At 48.3% G+C, this 17,754-nt stretch overlaps 1 protein-coding gene across 1 annotated transcript in view; it reads right to left on the reverse strand.

Moving 5' to 3' along the window:
- The window catches only part of SRRM3 (serine/arginine repetitive matrix 3), a 69,616-nt gene that overhangs the window by 49,745 nt on the left and 2,117 nt on the right, over nucleotides 1-17,754 (reverse strand). The window contains exons 3-4 of the mRNA XM_015407981.1: nucleotides 10,638-10,772; nucleotides 6,973-7,053 (exon numbers count right to left, since the gene is read on the reverse strand). Of these exons, the coding sequence (XP_015263467.1) occupies nucleotides 6,973-7,053; nucleotides 10,638-10,772 (216 nt within the window). The remainder of the gene's footprint in view (nucleotides 1-6,972; nucleotides 7,054-10,637; nucleotides 10,773-17,754) is intronic.

A 17,754-nucleotide genomic window follows, 5' to 3' on the forward strand; every position in this document is an offset into this window, starting at 1 on the left:
GACTGGTCAGGTTTTGTACTATGCAAGCTATGGATTGGGGCCACTTGCATTTTCTGCCCAAGCCCCGAGGAAGGATAAGTAGAAACTGACATTGTAAGAATGACAGTCATCTGAGCAAGCTTCTAGCCCCTACAGATGTCAAAATAGGCTTCACAGACTGTGGCCATTCTCTGATGAAATCTCCACATGAGATGAAAGATGTAACTTGATTTCTAGGGCAGAAAACAAACCCAGTTTAGACCCACGTCTATTTCCTTCCTTTCCTATTGGTGTCTTCCTTATCCCAGTTTATCTTCCTAGCAGCTCCAAGAAGGATCGGAAATAGCCCAAGGCCACCTGACAAGTTTCATGGCTGATCAGCATTCGAACCCAGGACTCCCCAACACCCATTCTAGCCAGTATAAAACACCACTCCTCTCTCTTGCACATTTACTCTCTTATGGATGCCAGGCATATGGGGAGGACCCCCTCATGATTAAGCAACAACCAAACAGAATGGCACTCAGCATATGCTCAGAAGCACTCATTTCCCTCCCCCCTCTTCTTGGGGTTCATGGCAAGCTTCAGGAGTGAGCCCTAGCTAACCAGCCCCCCCAACTTAAAATCTAGGCATCTGTGGTCAGCATCAGTGTGCATACATATGTATCAGTGGTGTTTATCCAAAGCAATGCGTGTCTTGTTTATTTTAAAATGCCGCATTGCGTTCCTGCATCCACAGCTGTGTTCCCACTGTGCATGCCGTGGGCATATTTATTCTGGATTCCTTCTTTCTCGATCCAGGTGTCCCCGTCTCTCCCCACTGAGCTTCTCTGCATGTGTGGGGGCATCTCCGCATTCAGCAGCCAGCTCAAAAACTCCGTCCTACAGTCAGCACCCAAGGGCACCGAAATGCCAAGGCAGGGTGCCTACTGCCATCTGGTGGCATTTTAGAGGTATAACAAGACAGGTGGCACCACCATCGGGGGATGACCGCTGCTGCTTCACACTGTATTTCTGTGCTGCTCCACACTGTTCCCTTGACAGCCATGGAAGGGAACTTTAGTTTCTCGCTCTGCAACTGAACCCCGATGAGAGGCTGGATGCCTCTGACTGCACTGGTCCCTAACTAAGTATAACAACTAGTCCATTCCAATCCCTGACACGCTGGGTTGCCAACTCTTGAGTTGGGTAATTCCTGGAGATTTGGGGATGGAGCCCGGTCAGGGAGCTCAGCGGAGATGTGGTGCCATACAGTGCACCCTCCAAAGCAGCCATTTTCTTTTGGGGAAGTGATCTGTGCTGGAGATAGGTTTTAATTTTGGGAGAACTCTAAACCTCACCTGGCGGATGGCAACCCTGCTTACAACCCTGAGAGCCAGTTCGGTGTAGTGGTTAAGTGCGCGGACTCTAATCTGGGAGAACCGGGTTTGATTCCCCACTCCTCCACTTGCACCTGCTGGTGTGACCTTGGGTCAGTCACAAGCTCTGGCACAGCTGTCCTTGAAAAAGAGCAGTTTGTGTCAGAGCTCTCTCAGCCCCGCCCATCTCACAGGGTGTCTGCTGTGGGGAGGGGAAGGGAAAGGAGTTTGTAAGCCACTCTGAGACACCTTTGGGTAGTGAAGGGCGGGGGATAAATCCAATCTCTTCTCTTCTCTCTTCTTACACGTGGACTCTTCCAGAATGATTTGCTATAAAACGTTATACGTGACAAAAGAGCTCAATAGTTGGGAAAGGCCCTTCTCTGCCCGAGAGCCCTACCGCCCTTGTGATTGTCGTTAGAAACACTGATGTGAAATTTTCATTTCATACAGTGCATCTGAAAAAGTGAAGGCCGACTCATGAAAGCTTATGCTGGAATAAACCGGGTCAGCCTGAAAGGTTACCCTTGATTTCCTCTGCACTCGTCAACAGAAGATTGACAAAGAAGTCACCAAGAGGATTCTCACTTGCCTCACAAGTCCACCTGACTTCACAATCGGTGTGACAGGTGCCAAACACCTCACACTTCAAAAACCAGGTCAACTGTCAGTCTTCCTCAGGGATACAACTACACGTTGCCTCGTTTGACATATGAAAAGGGAACCCCAGATTTTTGAGGGAATGCATACGTACATACCAAAGGTGTACATCAGGGCCATAACTAGCTCATTTTGTGCCTGGGGCAAAAATATAAAATGGCACCCCCTATTTTGGTAAAAAAGTAAACACATCAATAACAAGAGTAATTAACAACACAACATTTATTTGAGTCATGATGTACTTTATCTGCACCCCTCAGCTTTGTGCAGCCGACACAAGCACCCCACTGGCCTCACCCTTGTTACAGCTCTGCTGTACACACGTGGAAGGGGAGGGTAGTTTGTACCTTTCATTCCCCCCCAATCATAGCCTTTTTTTAAAAAAAAAAACCCTGTAGAATGTGACTGATTTCCCACAAGCCGCTGCTCCACCCTCACTCTTCCCTTTCTCCCAGTTTTAAGCATCAATTTCCCACTACTTGCTGCTCGGCTGCATTTTGACCCGCATCTTCGCCTGATTTTCCCCGCATCTTCTCAATCCTGTTTTTTAAGGATCAAAAAGACACGGGGGAAATCGGGTGAAGCTGTGGGTCAAAATGTGGCCGCGCAGCAAGTAGTGGTAAATTGACAAATACAATTAGGGGAAGGGAAGAGCGAGGGTGGTGCAGCTGCTTGTGGGAAATCGGTCTGTGGCTTGAGACACTGTGATGTTCCACCTTTGGCGCGCGGATGTGTGTGGGTCTCATTATTTCTCTGTTATAATTATAGGCATGTTTGTCAGCATAACCCTGAGGCCTTTTCTGTTTGACTGGGAAGACCCCACACTGTCCTCTAATCTGTACCATGTTAGACTGTGATTATTAGAGGTCTAACCCCCATGCCACTCTGCCCTTTTCAACAGGCAAGCTTATATAATACAGAGAGGCCAAAGATTTGATCATGAACTGGCCTGTCAGGATTTGATAATTCACTGGACGTTAGCCATCACTGAGCTAAATAATTGACACGGATGATACCTGCCCCTGGCTCTTGGAGAGACCATCTTGCCCTCTCTCCTGCCCTGGTATTTAACTTGTTATAACCTTGTCCGCTTGAATATTTCCAAGGAAGAGTCCAGGGGTCAACAAAAAAAGGATTTTATTATTTCCCTATGGGGGAAAATAAAGGTTTTGGCATTCAGAAATAAGTGGTACATAAATATATCTGTTGGGGGGGATGTAACTTGGAGAAACAACATCGTTAATGGGTAAGTTTGTTAAGAGAGATTAAGAGGCAGCCAGAAATTGTCACTCTATGAGGGTAAAACAGCCAAATTTCCCTCAGGTTTCCCAACTTTGTTCAGGGTTTCTGGACCTTTTACCACGCTGACCTCAATCTGCCTGTTAGATTCCCTCTGCTCAGAAATACTGCATTCAAAAGCTTATAAATTGGTGTGTGCCCCTACAGGACACCACAATGGATCAGACCCGCTGTTTCCTGAAGACAGACTGCAGGACAGACCTACTTCTATCCTGCCTGTCGGAATGTCTAGACCAGGGGTCCCCAACCTTTTTGAGCCTGAGGCAACCGTTGGAAGTCTGACGCAGCACGATGGGCACAGCCACAAAATGGCTGCCAAAGGAGGCAGAGCCAGTGACAAAATGGCTGCTGAAGGTTACCCCCAATCACACAGTGAAGATTAGGCTTGCCAAATCCCCCCAGGGGGCGAGAGGCCCGTTACCGGCCGCCGGCGGATCGGGCCCCGGGGGGAACCCCACCCCCAAAGCACACGACATGCCCGGCATCAGCACGTCACCCGGAAGTGACGCAATCACGTCGGGCACGATGGGGGCGGGGCCACAACAATCCGAGGGAAAACTCTATGGTTTTCCCTCGGATGATTGTGGCCCCACCCCCAACATGCCCGACTTGACTGCGTCACTTCCGGGTGATGTAATTGCGGCGCATGCATGCTTTGCGCACGCACATGGACTCCCGGACCAGTGCTGGACTCCCCCGCTCTTCATAAGGTAAGGACTTGGCAACCCTAGTGAAGATCTTTGTGCAGTAGTGGCAGCTGCGGCTAAAGCAACTTAAAAAAAAAAATCTGCACGGCTAAACAAATCTCCAGTACCCAGTCAGAAGACTTGCTGGGCAAAAGCCCCACCTAGGCCCTCCCATGGTGGCATGGTTGCCAACCTCAGGGCGGTGGCTGGAGATCTCCCATGATTACAGCTGATCTCTAGGCAAAAGAGATCCATTCACCTGAAGAAAATGGCTACTTTGGAAGGTGGACTCTATGGCATTATACCTCATCAAACTCCTTCCCCTCCCCTCCCCAAACCCAGCCCTCCTCGGGCTCCACCCACAAAATCTCCAGGTATTTCCCAACCTGGAGCTGACAACCCTACTTGGTGGGCATGGGAGAGGCGTCAGCAAGTGTCAAAGCACCCCTGAGCACTTCATAGAGGACCCCTAGTCTATACCCTACCTGAGGAAAATGACAGTTCAGCACTCCTCTTTTCCCACCAATTCACCCTCTCTTCCCCCTCTCAGGGTTCCCGGGGCCCTGAATGGGTTCTCCCCCCCCCCCCAAGCTCTGCTGCACCAACAGGGTAAAACGGGAATTAGCTGATAAGGGTGAAAGGGGACAAACCTAGCCCCGTCCACCACAGGTACTGCTGTCATTTCTGTAACGCAACTGTCCAGTCCTTAAGGGTGTAAAGAAAGGCTTGAAAATGTGCGTGGTGTCTGGAATTTCAGAACAGGAGAGAGTGGGCTGGGTAAAGATGTCCTATGATCAGGGAATTCTCAGCATGACTGGCTTTGAATTAACTTGAGGCAAAACAAGAAAAAGTTGAAGCAGCAGGTGTAGAAAATACGAAAAATTGTACAGGCACGTTCAATCTGCATCACGTGAGACGGTTACAGAATTGATGCAGAATTTCATCACCACAGATGTCTGTGTGTCTGTGGGGAAATTATCTCTGCTCATGGGCTTTTGGGCCTGTTAAGGCAACCCCTTCATATTGGGAGACCCTAGACTGAGAGCATAAAAATAGACCTGCTGGATCCCCATCTACTGCCGCATTGCCGCAGCTCCCAGACTACTCAGGAGAGCCACAAACAGGGTGTTGTTGCACCCTGGGGAAAAAACTGGCACTGAAACTGGCCAATCTGAACTAGATGGTACCTTTGACAGTGATGCTCTGTATCCTTGGTGCCTGGGGGGCAACAGTGGGAGGGCTTCTGGAGTTCTGGCCTCCTGATGGCATTTTGTTTTTGGCCAGTGGGTGACACAGTATTTGACTGGATAGGCCATTGGCCTGATCCAATATGGTTTCTCTTACATTCTTTGGTCTGATTCAGCATGGGGAGAAGATATGGTTCATGGGTAGAGCACATGATTTTCATGCAAAAGATCCCAGATTCACAGGGCTGGCAGTCGACAGGTGGTGGCTGGCATTCTCCCACTTTCAGCTCCTTTCCTCCAGAAGACTTACAGAAAACCAGAAGTGATGTCACAGCCACCCCATGATACTCTAGTAATTACCCAGGTCTCTACTGCCTTTACCACAGAGATATGGGAATTCCTAGAGATTTGGTGGGTGTTTGTGATGTCACATCTGTGTTTTCACCAGAAGTGGCACCATTGCAATGCATGCAAGACTTTTTCTCAGGCCTTCTGCCTCCCTTTCCCCCAATAGCTCCCACTGCATGTGGAATCTGGGTTGGGACCCCTACAGATTCAGTGCCTGACACTTCCAGCCAGGGGTCATTTCCTGCAGGAGCGCACAGGAGCGGAGCTCCGGCAGTAAAAAGCCCAGGGGGCGGGCACATGCAACAAGCCCCGCCCCCTGCTCCCAGCAGCCCTCAGTCAGAGGAAGAAGCAGCCAGTTAGTGGCAGAGCTCCCCCCCGGCCCAAAACAGTCCAGTGGCACCTTTAAGTTTTATTCAGGTACAAGCTCTCCCTCCTCTGCGAGGACAGATCTGCACGTTCTCCCCCCCACACCAATAGCTAGCCATCCAAAACAGTCCAGTGGAGCCTGAGCGGTGGGTGTTGCCTTCTGACACACTTCCAGGGATTTCAGGGGGTGTGGCATATGCAAATAAGTTATGCTAATGAGTTATGCTAATGAGCTCCTGCACCTCTTTTTCTACGAAATGACCCCTGCAGTTCCAGCTAAAGGGTTCCGCACAGCACATATTGGGAAGGAGCAGCTGCCAGTCAGAGCAGACAATGGCGAGTTACCTGCAGAGACAGCGTGGCACTATTTAGATCTGTTCATATGTTTCATTCACCCTCTCATCCAAAAACTGATTCTACAGCCTCTCTGAGAGCACGATCACATGCACAATTCGCCGCGCCAGAGGCACAAATGTTGGGCAGATTGAAAGGGCGTGATCAGACACGAACATCTGGGAAGCGCCCTGCAACCCGTCAGCAACCCGTTTTGCTCCGCCGCAAAAGCGGAGTAAAAATACACTGGGGAAAGTCCGGTAGCAAACGGGTTGCTACGGGCCACAGACGGACTTTCCCCTGTCTGATCGTTCCAGCGCGCTCTCATGGCATCGGGGTGGTCTGATCAGGCCATCCTGACTCTGTGCCGTTGTTCTCTCCCCCCCCCCTTCTCAGTATGCGCATCATCGCACACTCCATAGGGAGTACTGAGATGCGATTCATCGATTCCCCATTTAAGCGAATCGGAAACAAATGGCAAAAAAAACCCCTCCCCAACTCACCCACGGTTGCGTCTGATCACGCAGTGGTGGGCTTCCCCCGCAGCTTCAAAGGACTGTGTATTCGTGCAACTGCAGGTCAAATTCCTCTGGAGGGAATAGCCTCACTTCTCCCCCCCCCCGCCACCGTTTATCTCACGTGTGCGACCGCACCCTAAATATTGCAGATGGATCTCAGAATTTCTGATTCTGTTCATTCATCTGTGCCTGCCCAGAGCAAACCTGATGGTTTCATTTGAGGCGAAGTATGACTCACCGGCTCCGGCGGTGACCCGATTTCTTTTTCTTTTTCTTCTTGGGTGGGGGAGAGGTTGAAGTGCTGGACCGCCTCTTCAGCCTGTGGAAGAAGCAGAATGAGTGAGGCAGCAGACTTATGGGGACTCGTAGGGTTCTCAAGGTAAGAGACATTCAGATGTAGTTTGTCCTTGCCTGCCCCTGTGTAGTGACCCTGGACTTCTCTGATGGTCTCCCGTCCAAACACTAACCAGGGCCAACCCTCCTAAGCTTCCAAGATCTGAAGAGACTGGGCTAGCCTGGGCTATCCAGCCTAGATGCCTTCTGTCTATCCCATTTTTACCCAGCTGTTCCTCTGAGGAGCTCAGGACATGTACCTGGTTCTCTCTTCTCCATTTTATTCTTACCACAACCCTGCGAGGTAGGCAAGCCCGAGAAAGAATAACTAGTTCAAGGTCACCCAATGAACTGTGTGGCAGAGTGAAGAGCTGAACATGGGTCTCTGAGGCTCTACTTTGACACTGTAACTACTATGCGACACTGGTATTCTCACCTTCTTCTGCCTATGTTGGATAAACAGACCCAATTCAAGGGTGAAGAAATCTGACATAAACCCCAGCAATATTCCAAAACCAAAAGACCCGTCTCTTTGGATGCTTTGCTGCTGGAGTAAGAGTTACCATAATTATTGTATGTTTACTTACTCTACAAAAAACTTTACTCCCTCTTTCTCCCCACTAGGGACTCAAGGAGACTTACACAATTTTTTTTAAAAAATGCACAGCATACAGTATCTATATATCAGCGCTCAACACTCCATCACAATACATCCCAACAGCATTAAACGATGAGCTGAGCACCACGGGCACTTTGAAGCAGCCAGAGATTTATTCAGCTGACCATCAGAATATCTCAATAGTGTTCCCAACTCTGGATAGGAAATTCCTGGAGCTTCAGGGGCAGAGCTTGGGGAAAGGAAGGGAAGGGAAGGAGCTCAAGATGGACAAAAGGAAGTACTACTTTACACAGAGAGTGATTAAAATGTGGAATTCACTACCAGAGGATGTAGTGATGGCCACAGGAATAAACAGGGGATTACATATATATTCATGGAGGATAGGTCTGGCTACTAGCTGTGATGACAACACCAAACCTCTGAATCCCAGAGGTAGGAGGCAACATCAGGGGATGCTCTTGGCCTCTATGCCTTGCAGAGGAACTGGTTGGCCACTGTGTGAGACAGGATGCTGGACTAGAGGGACCACTGGTCTGATCCAGCAGGGCTTTTCTGATGTTCTTATGATATGATGCCATACAGTCTACCTTCTGAAGCCGTCATTTCCTCCAGGCAACAGATCTCTGCAGTCTGGAGAACAGTTGTAATTCTGGGAGCTCTCCAGGCCCCAGCTGGAAGCTGGCAGTCCTACCACTTCATTGCCCTCAAAAACTTGCTGGAAGAGTTCAGGTGTACAGTTTCATGAATACCAGGAGAAGCAGAAGCTGACATAGACTGACGTATACTTTCCCACAAAGATGGGGGACAAGGCCGGAGTGAGATCAGAGCACGTCAGACCTAACTGCATTTTGTTTTTTGCTGTCAAGTCACAGCTGATTTATGGCAACCCCTCATGGGGTTTTCAAGGCAAGAGACCTTCAGAGGTCGTTTGCCATTGCCTGCCTCTGCATAGCAACCCTGGTATTCCTCGGTGGTCTCCCATCCAAATAACCAAACAGAGCCGACCCTGCTTAGCTTCTGAGTTCTGAGAAGATCAGGCTAGCCTGGGCTATTCAGGTCACAGCACAGTATGTAGGAAAAAATAAAGAAGGCCACCAAAAAGTTCTGCAAAAGGAATGTTGATAAGTGGTGAACCAAAACTATAAGCAAGCATAAAAAGAAACAATATAGGGAACGTCAGATTCCGGAACTGTGTGAATGGTCTGTTCCACACGGCAACAGCCCTCTGACTGGTTTCTCTATTGTCCCTGAGGCTGCTGTTACAGTGCATCGACAGCCGTGCTCCCACAAGGTGAGTTTTCCTTTAGGGTTGCCAACCTCCAGGTGGTGGCTGGAGATCACCTGGGATTATAATTCATCTCCTGACTATAAAGACCAGTTCACCTAGAGATAATAGCCATTTTGGAAGGTACACACTATGGCATTATACCCCATTTAAGTCCCTCCTGTCCCCAAACTCCACCCTCCAGAAGCTCCACCCCCAAAAATCTCCCGGTATTTCCTAACCCGGAGATGCGTAACCCCATGTTACCCAGGTACTTTTATGGTTTTTTTAAAAAGTTCCAGTAATTGATGTAACAATATATCTTCATATCAGTATACTCAGGGGTCATTTCGTAGAAAAAGAGCTAGGGGAACTCATTAGCATAACTCATTAGCATATGCCACACCCCCTGACATCAGGGGCCCGGTGGTGGACCTGCAAGGCCAGCGGGAGTGCGAGGAAGCCCCGCGAAGGCCCTCCCTGGCCCCAGGCAGGCAGGGGTGGGGAGAGGCAGGGAGGAAGCAACTTACCCTCCCTCTTCTCCTGCCTCCTCCTGGCTGAATGAGGGCTGGAAGCGGGGCGGCCAGAAGCAGGGGGCGGGGCTTCATTGTGTGCCCCGCCCCCCTGCACCTCACCCGCGTTCCCCCCCGAAATGACCTCTGAGTATACTGATATATCAATTACTGATTTTAATAAAGAAAACCTCAAAGAAGCCTCTGGTGGTGTGGGGCAGGATGGCTACTGCAGGGCCTGGGGGCAAAGGAAATGGTGTGAACCAGAAGGGTTAAGCTGACCATGTATATTATAAAAGTACAAAATTTATTAGGGTGTACACATATTAAAATATATTCGGGCTAATTTTTTTTTCAAGTATCAGACTAATAAAAGCATATCAAATATTAATACACATGATGGGTCAACACTTTCCAACTGAAGACCAAACGCGTTTCGGCCTCAAAGGGCCTTCCTCAGTGGTCACTATTACAACATAGCATAGACACACATTCAAACATATGTATACAAGATCTTTAGTACACTTATATAAAGACCAGATGTTGTATCCAGAAATTATAAAAATAGAGGTGGGGAGGGAAGGGGAAAAGAAACTCAAATTATTATTTCAAATGTATACCAAATCCTTATTAATTTCAACAAATGATTTTTTCAAACTAGAATTACCTTGTATGTTTGTAATCGTGTTACTGGTATTAATGATACTAAAGATCTTGTAGATTTTAATATGGGTACACCCTAATACATTTTGTACTTTTATAATATACATGGGTCAGCTTAACCCTTCTGGTTCGCAGTGTTATCTTGGGTTGAGTTTTCCCCTCCCCCCCTGCCCTTTTCCCCCAGTTTTTGCAAGGGAAATGGTGCCAAAGTGGTCAGGACCAGGGAAACCCATTCTTTCCCACCCACGTGGCAGCCACCCAAGCTTTGCTGTGATCATTCCCGAAACACTGCAGCCAAGCAGCTTTGGGGAAGGTCCCTGAAAAGATGGGGTAAACCTGGGAAAGCACCAAGATGCTGTGGGAAAGCGGGGATAAAACCTGCTTCCCAACAGCGCCTGTCCCAGGGCAAACAAGATGGGAGATCGTTGACTTTGAGAAAGGTTTAAACCCTGGCGAGGAAGTTGTCCCACCCATGCTGTCATGAAAACCCAGGTGATATCCTGGTCACTCACCTGTACTCTCGGTGACTGCTGTCATCTTGATAGCAGTCAGTCGCACAGTCACACTGCAGGGGGTAGCCCTCCCCGTAGGCGGGGTACTCCATGGCGTATTCCTCTCCATCCACCATGTGATGGTTTTCTATCACTCTGTCCAAGGGAAGGGGGGGGGGAGAGAGAAGCAATATGTGGAGATGTACTAAATGTTTCCTTTTACTTTCGCAGATATAGGCAACTTCCTGTATGCTGGCAATGTATGTTGGGGACACTTATTGGCAAAAGCGAATACATAGATCTAAACCCTTGGCACGTGTACTATTCTAGGCAGCTGTGGATTCTTTTCCACATTCAAATGCACGGCACAGGAAGCAGGGTTCAGCAAACTGGTGTCCTCACCACCCTAGCCAGAGTCCAGATTTGTTGTTCAAGTATTCAGCAGACACATGGGCAATTGAGACAGGCCTATAGCTGGGATTTTTTAAAGGGGGCAGTTAAATTACACTTAATTAAATTAATCTTAATGCCTGTCTTTAAAGGGTGAGGCTCCAAGCCTGTTTCTAGCCCTTCCTTTCAAGGGACAGGGCAGCGACCATGTCAGTTCCTAGGGGAAAAAACCACTCAGAGGGCTATTACTTGCCTTCAGAAGGCATTTAAATACCTTTTGCATTCCCTTCTGCAAGGCAAGAAAGCTTAAAAAGGCACCTTCAATACATCTCCAACACACACCCTTTCTGCTAGCCCAGTACCACCTAGGTCAGTGGTGGCGAACCTATGGCACAGGTGCCAGAGGTGGCACTCAGAGCTCTCTCTGTGGGCATGCATGCCATCGCCGCAGCCAGGCCCAGACCATCATTAAAGTGTCGAATTCTCTGCCAAATAATTTTAAGGAAATGAAAGCATTTGGGATTGCTTTCCTTACTTTGTTTGGATCATCTTAAGTTAACATATGAGTTGTTTTTTCTAAAGTAAAACCTCAGTATTCAGGTTAAATTGCCGTGTTGGCACTTTGCGATAAATAAGTGGGTTTTGGGTCGCAGTTTGGGCACTCAGTCTCTAAAAGGTTTGCCATCACTGACCTAGGTCATGGTCAAAAATAAGGTTTCTGGCATAGCTATATGTGGGGCGGGGCTCTTAATTAGGGGCAGTGCCCTGAAATGCCCCACTGTAGCTATGGGCCTGAATCAAGACCAAATGTTGTATAGCGGTTAGAGTGCTGGATTAAACCCAAGAAGATCTGAGTTCAAGTCTCCACTTCAGCACAAAGCTCACTGCATAATCTTAGGCCAATGATACACTTTCTCCCCGCATTCAATATAGCCTACCTCACAGGATTGTTGTGAGGATGAAACTGGGGAGAAGAAGAAAATCAATGAACATTGTCTTGAACCCCTCAGATTAAAATGATGAGATTAAACATATTACATATGTATACAATCTGGATTCTCTGATTTATTTCTGGCTTGGATTATGAGATGGTTCACCTGCAGTGTTCCCTCTAAGCTGAGTTAGTGTGAGCTAGCTCAGTCTTCTAGTCTCTGGCTCACACATTTTTTTGTCTTAGCTCAAAAAGGATGGCTCCAGGGCAAACTAATTTATGCAGCAGCCAAATCACTTGCTCACAACTTTAATGCCAGTAACTCACAAAGTAGAATTTTTGCTCACAAGACTCCACATCTTAGAGGGAGCATTCTTCACCTGTGTTATGAAGTCTGCTATAGAGGCTTACAGGCTCTGAATTAGCCTGGAGCCAGAGAACCAATCAAACATCAGCACAGATGTGCCTAGAGAGGATCACTGTGGTTGCAGTGGGAATCCTCTGGTTTTGTGACTTTGTGCTTGTGTGTGGGGGGGGGGAGTTTGTAATTATACAGACAGGCTGGTAAATGCCTTTAAACACCAACCTCCCCTCTTTGTTTGGCTTGCCCTCCAAAGATGCAGAAAAGGGGGGGAAATCTCGGCAAGGAAAAGCAGAGTCGCTTAGCAGAGATGCAGCCCGGCAGGCATTAATCTCCGTCCTCTCGGGGAGTTTAACCCAATTACAAGCCGAATGAGTAATTGGCTGCTTTAAGGGAAATTTAACCCCAGGATGTTTTGGCTCAGAAAATACAACAGAACCGTTTGTGGGCAGGCAAAGCAGGGAAAGGGAGCGCGGCGAGGGCAGAGGAGGGTCTATTCAGGGCTTTCGTTTTGTGCATAGCTACTGTTGCTGGAGCACAGAACACAGATGTACAATAATGCGATCAGTGCATGTACCTTTAAATGGTTGAGTCGCCATGCATAATATATCGGGAAAGAGATCCCATCCTTTTTTTAATTGTGGGAGGACAGGAAGCCGCTATGTACCCTTCAGCTGAGCGTCTCCTGAAGGAACACTTATATTGAATTTGAAGTAATATGTATTTTTTTAAAAATTCTCATGAATTTATTTAGAAGGCCACACTTGGCAGAAAGGGGGCGGAAAATATCGAACAACCGTATCGTGGAGAAGCCCGGCCATGCAGATGCGCATGTGATGCCTGCAGTGTATGTGCTGCCATTATGCAGATTTGTGCTAGGCTATCTGGACCCAAACATCGAAGGGAAAACATGGGTTGGCCCTTGGTTAAAGCAGAGTGGGGTTAAAAGTGTTGGGATATACAAGGTCTATAGTGTGCCTACTTGAAGAAGATCAGAAGAACAGCTTATAATGGGACAGCTGAGGGACTGCTAGTTAGCACAGCTAGATTAGGGACTTCCCACAATTTCAGTGTTTGTCCTTCCTGTCTCCTGATTGGCTTTTTGTAGACTTCCTGTCTCCTGATTGGCTTTTTGTAGACTTCCTGCTCCAGCTGAGCCTTTCCCCTTCATTCCTGTCTCTCACAGCAGTTAGTCAGTTAGTTAAGTCTCTCTCCTTCTCCTCTGTTCTATCAGAGTTAGGGTTGCCAGGTTCCCTCATCACTCTGTCGGGGTGATTTGGGGGGGGGCTCACCCAGAAGTGACATCATCATGCCAGGGATGTCATGTAGGGATGCTCTGGTTTGAGGGCTAAACTCTATGGGAAATCTGGCTTAAAACCATAGAGTTTTGCTTTCAATGTAGAGAGTTCCCGTGCAGCATCCCCAGCATGATGATGTCACTTCCAGGGGACGTCATCGTGTTATGGAAGTCACGCGGGGACGTGGCTGTTTGGGGGTGGGGTTTCAGAAGCCCCGAAAACTGGGGGACCCCCCGCCCCAACCTGGGGACTGGCGAGCCTAATCAGAATTTATTTCTTCTTTAATAAACCGAGTTATTTTCTTGATGCAGAGGAATGGCACTCCCTTCCTCTGTATGTTTAAACTCTACCAACAAAAAGTGTGTCACCCCAAAGAGAAGACTTGGTTACATCAGGAAAGATATAAATGTTCTGGAACATCTCCAGGCTAAGGCTGCATAAGCATCCTATGTTGGCCGTTTGTTCCCGGCAAAGCGCTGCCCCGTTTTTGTCCTTGGTGAAGAACAGGGAAGATGCCCTGCCTCAAATGATCATCCTCTGATTTTTGGTTGTCTCCACGAGACAGCCTGGTACAGCAGTTAGGGTCAGACTAGGATCTGGGCAGGCCCGTAGCTATGGTGGGGCATTTTGGGGCTCTGCCCCCTCAAATGTGAGGCTTGCCCCACAACAGTGGCTGCCCCTCCCTCCTTGTGACATTAAAAGGGCCCTCCGGCTGATTGGCCCACTGATCAGCTGGAGGGCCCTTTAAATCTTGCAGGAAGGGAGGGACAGGGACAGTCACATGCCTTCCCTGAAGCGAATTCGCCCCTTGGAGTTCCGGGAAGGTATGTGGATGACCTTCCCCCTCCCCTGCTACCACGCAACATTTCCCCATGCCCCACCAACCCAAAATTTCTGGCTATGGGGCTGGATCTGGGAAACTTGAGCGCATATCTCCGTTTGGCCATGAAGCTTACTGGATGACCTCGAGCCAGTAACATCCTCTTAATCTAACCTTGCTCTACAGGGTTGTTGTGAGAAGAGAATGCGAATGGGAGAACGATGTGCCCTGCCCTGAGCTTATTGGAGGATCACAGGATGCAAAAATGTAGTGAACACGACAAATGGAAGCCCAAAACTATTGGTGATGCTGGAATTCTGTGACTGGAATTCTAGATGAAGAACAGGGCCCTAAAAAGCAACTGAGTGTGTGTGTGGGGGGAGGCAATTTGCACCAGGGCTTCAGTGCTGGGGAAAGAGGGATTTAAGTCTTCCCCCTCGCCAATGCGTTGTTTGATCAGAAATGTCTCCTGCAGGCTGTTTAATGCTGCACATGGGGGGAAAAGACCTGTATTCTGCATGTCTTCCCCCCCCCCATGAGGTTTAATCAATGGGGGTGGGGAAATCAATAAAAATAACAGCACAGGGACCAGGGCTACCAGCTCCAGCTTGGAAAATTCCTAGAGATATGGGGGCGGAGCCTGGTAGGGTAGCCAGGTCCCCCTTAGCCACCGACAGGCTGTGATGCCAGACAGTCCTCTCCCCAAAACTCTCGTTTTCTCCATTGCCAACTCTGTTGCCAACTCCAAATTGGGAAATTTCTAGAGATTTAGGGGGCAGAGGCTGGGGAAGGTGGGGTTTGGGGAGGGAAGGGGCCTCAGCAGCAGGGTATAATGCCATAGCATCTACCTTCCAAAGCAGCCATTTTCTGCAGGATAACTGACCGGACACCTCCTGCCCAATACTTGCTTATCAGGGTCAAATGACACCTTGGTGAATGGGAGTGCTAATCACAAATCTCCAACATCTGGTGTACTTTAGCCCAAAATTTGTAAGAAGGATAAACTATATCTTGATTGTATCACGCGTAATGCTGGAGTGAAATCAGTAAAAGAGGGGTTGGGAAGATTTCAGATATCGGCCGTGTCTCCAGAAGTTTCTCCTTACACCAGTTTGGTGTAGTGGTTAAGCGCACGGACTCTAATCTGGGAGAACCGGGTTTGATTCCCCACTCCTCCACTTGCACCTGGCTGGATGACCTTGGGCAAGCCATAGTTCTGATAAGAGCTGTTCTTGAAAAAGAGCAGTTTCTGTTAGAGCTCTTTCAGCCCCACCTACCTCCCAGGCAATGTTCCCTCTAAGCTGTCGAGTCTTGTGAGCAGAAATTCTACTTTGTGAGCTACTGGCATTAAAATTGTGAGCGAGCAACTTGGCTACTGCACAAATTAGTTTGCTCTGGAGCCATCCTTCCTGAGCTAAGACAAAAATGTGTGAGCCGGAGGCTAAAAAAATGTGAGCTAGCTCACTCTAACTCAGCTTAGAGGGAACACTGCTCCCAGGGTGTCTGTAGTGGGGAGGGGAAGGGAAAGGAGTTTGTAAGCCGCTCTGAGACTCCCTTGGGTAGTGAAGGGCGGGGTATAAATCCAATCTCCTCCTCCTCTTCTTCTTCTTCAGAAAAAAATAAGCAAGGAGCCACGCTAGTCTATCTTTGGCCGGCTGTAGGGCTGCCAGGGTTTCTGCTACTGTGGGAGAACTCGCTGCAGCCCATTCTTTTCCCACTGGCATCTGAAGCTTGGGTATGAGGAAATGGGGGGGGGGGGAGATTGTTGTGTGCATGGCCTTGCACCACTGATGTCCTTTCTGGTAAAAACCAAAAGTGATGTCATGGATGCTGTACAATTTGCAAAAGCTCTATAATTTTACCATAGAGATTTGTAAATAAATAAATAAATAAATAAATTTGGTCTCCATACAAGGTCCTTTGGATTTGACCCCAAAGACTCAAGGAGCAAATAGGTGCCATGAAAAATCTTGGCGGGCTCCATGTCGCCCTAGGGGCCACACTGGGGATTGTTGTTCTGCCCAGACTGTCAACTTCTCCCCTCCAGATCACTTTTTATGGACAGAAATATACCAGGAGGTGGGGTTTTTTTTAACCTGTCCCTGGCGTAAATCTAGTTCTGCATGCAGGTGATCATGAAAAAAACAGTCTCTCGTTTCACGCGCCTGCAACCCGCGAGGTTCATTCTGAATTGCTAAGTGCAATAACATATTAGGGGACAGTTTTATTCCTGAAATATATCTGGGACCCAAGGAAAACCCTCTTTGCTTTTCATTCTATGCAAGATGGGGTTGTTATTGCAAAGGGAATGATCCCAACAAGCAAACCGGAGGCTTCAGAAAATGTGTACAAGAGAGGTGCTTTGGCACTCATTCATGGGGTGAAAAATAATAGGACCCTTGCAGGAACACATGAGTAGCCCTATCTGCATATATAAAATCGGGGGGGGGGGGAACTGCAGGGAGTTATGGACAGCAAAGAAGTGACATTAAGAAGGATGAGGCTTTAAATTTTTAAAAATACATTTTGGTTTGCTGGCAGTGTTGCTGGTTTAAGTGAGTTGCCCAAGGCCACATGGTGAATCCAGTGTCATGGTGTGGTCTAAGCTTGCATCCAACACTCTAGGCTTCTGGAACAAACAACTGTGCAGCTGAACTATCCTTTCACCCCTTCAGAAGTGCTTGTCTGTCTACACTGCCTGCCTTTCTCAGCTCTAACCCCCCAGTGCTGCCCTTGCGCCAATTCTTGAACCCAATTGAGGTGTTAATATTGTGTTCTGCAGGGCCTACTCCCGTCCAGGGTGTCCAGTTTCATCCCCTGCCCACCTTGCTAATGGGTTATAAAATGCATGGGTTTCTTGGCTGGAAGACTGGTGACTAAATCACTGTTGGTCTTCGAGACCCAAGATGCATCAATGCCAGAGAGGGCCTGCTGAGTTGGGAAAGCAAAGCCATGACCTCCAAGGGCTATCACACCCATTAGGAATAAATCATTGACACCAAGGTCCAGGAGAGTCTCTAGACAGGGTGGCCACTTTCAGATGTTAGGGCAAGGCATACTGGAAGACTGGCAAGCACACCAAGAAGTTCCTGAGATATATGGCTGCTGTACAGCTTGAAAGGGGCCAGAAGTAGATTTTCAGCTTTGGTAAATGGAAACCAGAACCCTGAAAAATCTGGGCTTGGTGTAGCCCAAATCCACATGTTGGCCATTTTAGATAGCATAGCAACCACCAACCACATGTCTCGGGAGGAAAGACCAGATGTACATGCTTCAATGGGTGAGATCAGCAGACTTTTGGGACACATGATTGTAAGGTCTTAAAGGGCCGGTACGGG

Source organism: Gekko japonicus, unplaced genomic scaffold (assembly GCF_001447785.1).
Source record: "Gekko japonicus isolate JY-2015 unplaced genomic scaffold, Gekko_japonicus_V1.1 scaffold1, whole genome shotgun sequence".
Classification (NCBI taxonomy): domain Eukaryota; kingdom Metazoa; phylum Chordata; class Lepidosauria; order Squamata; family Gekkonidae; genus Gekko; species Gekko japonicus.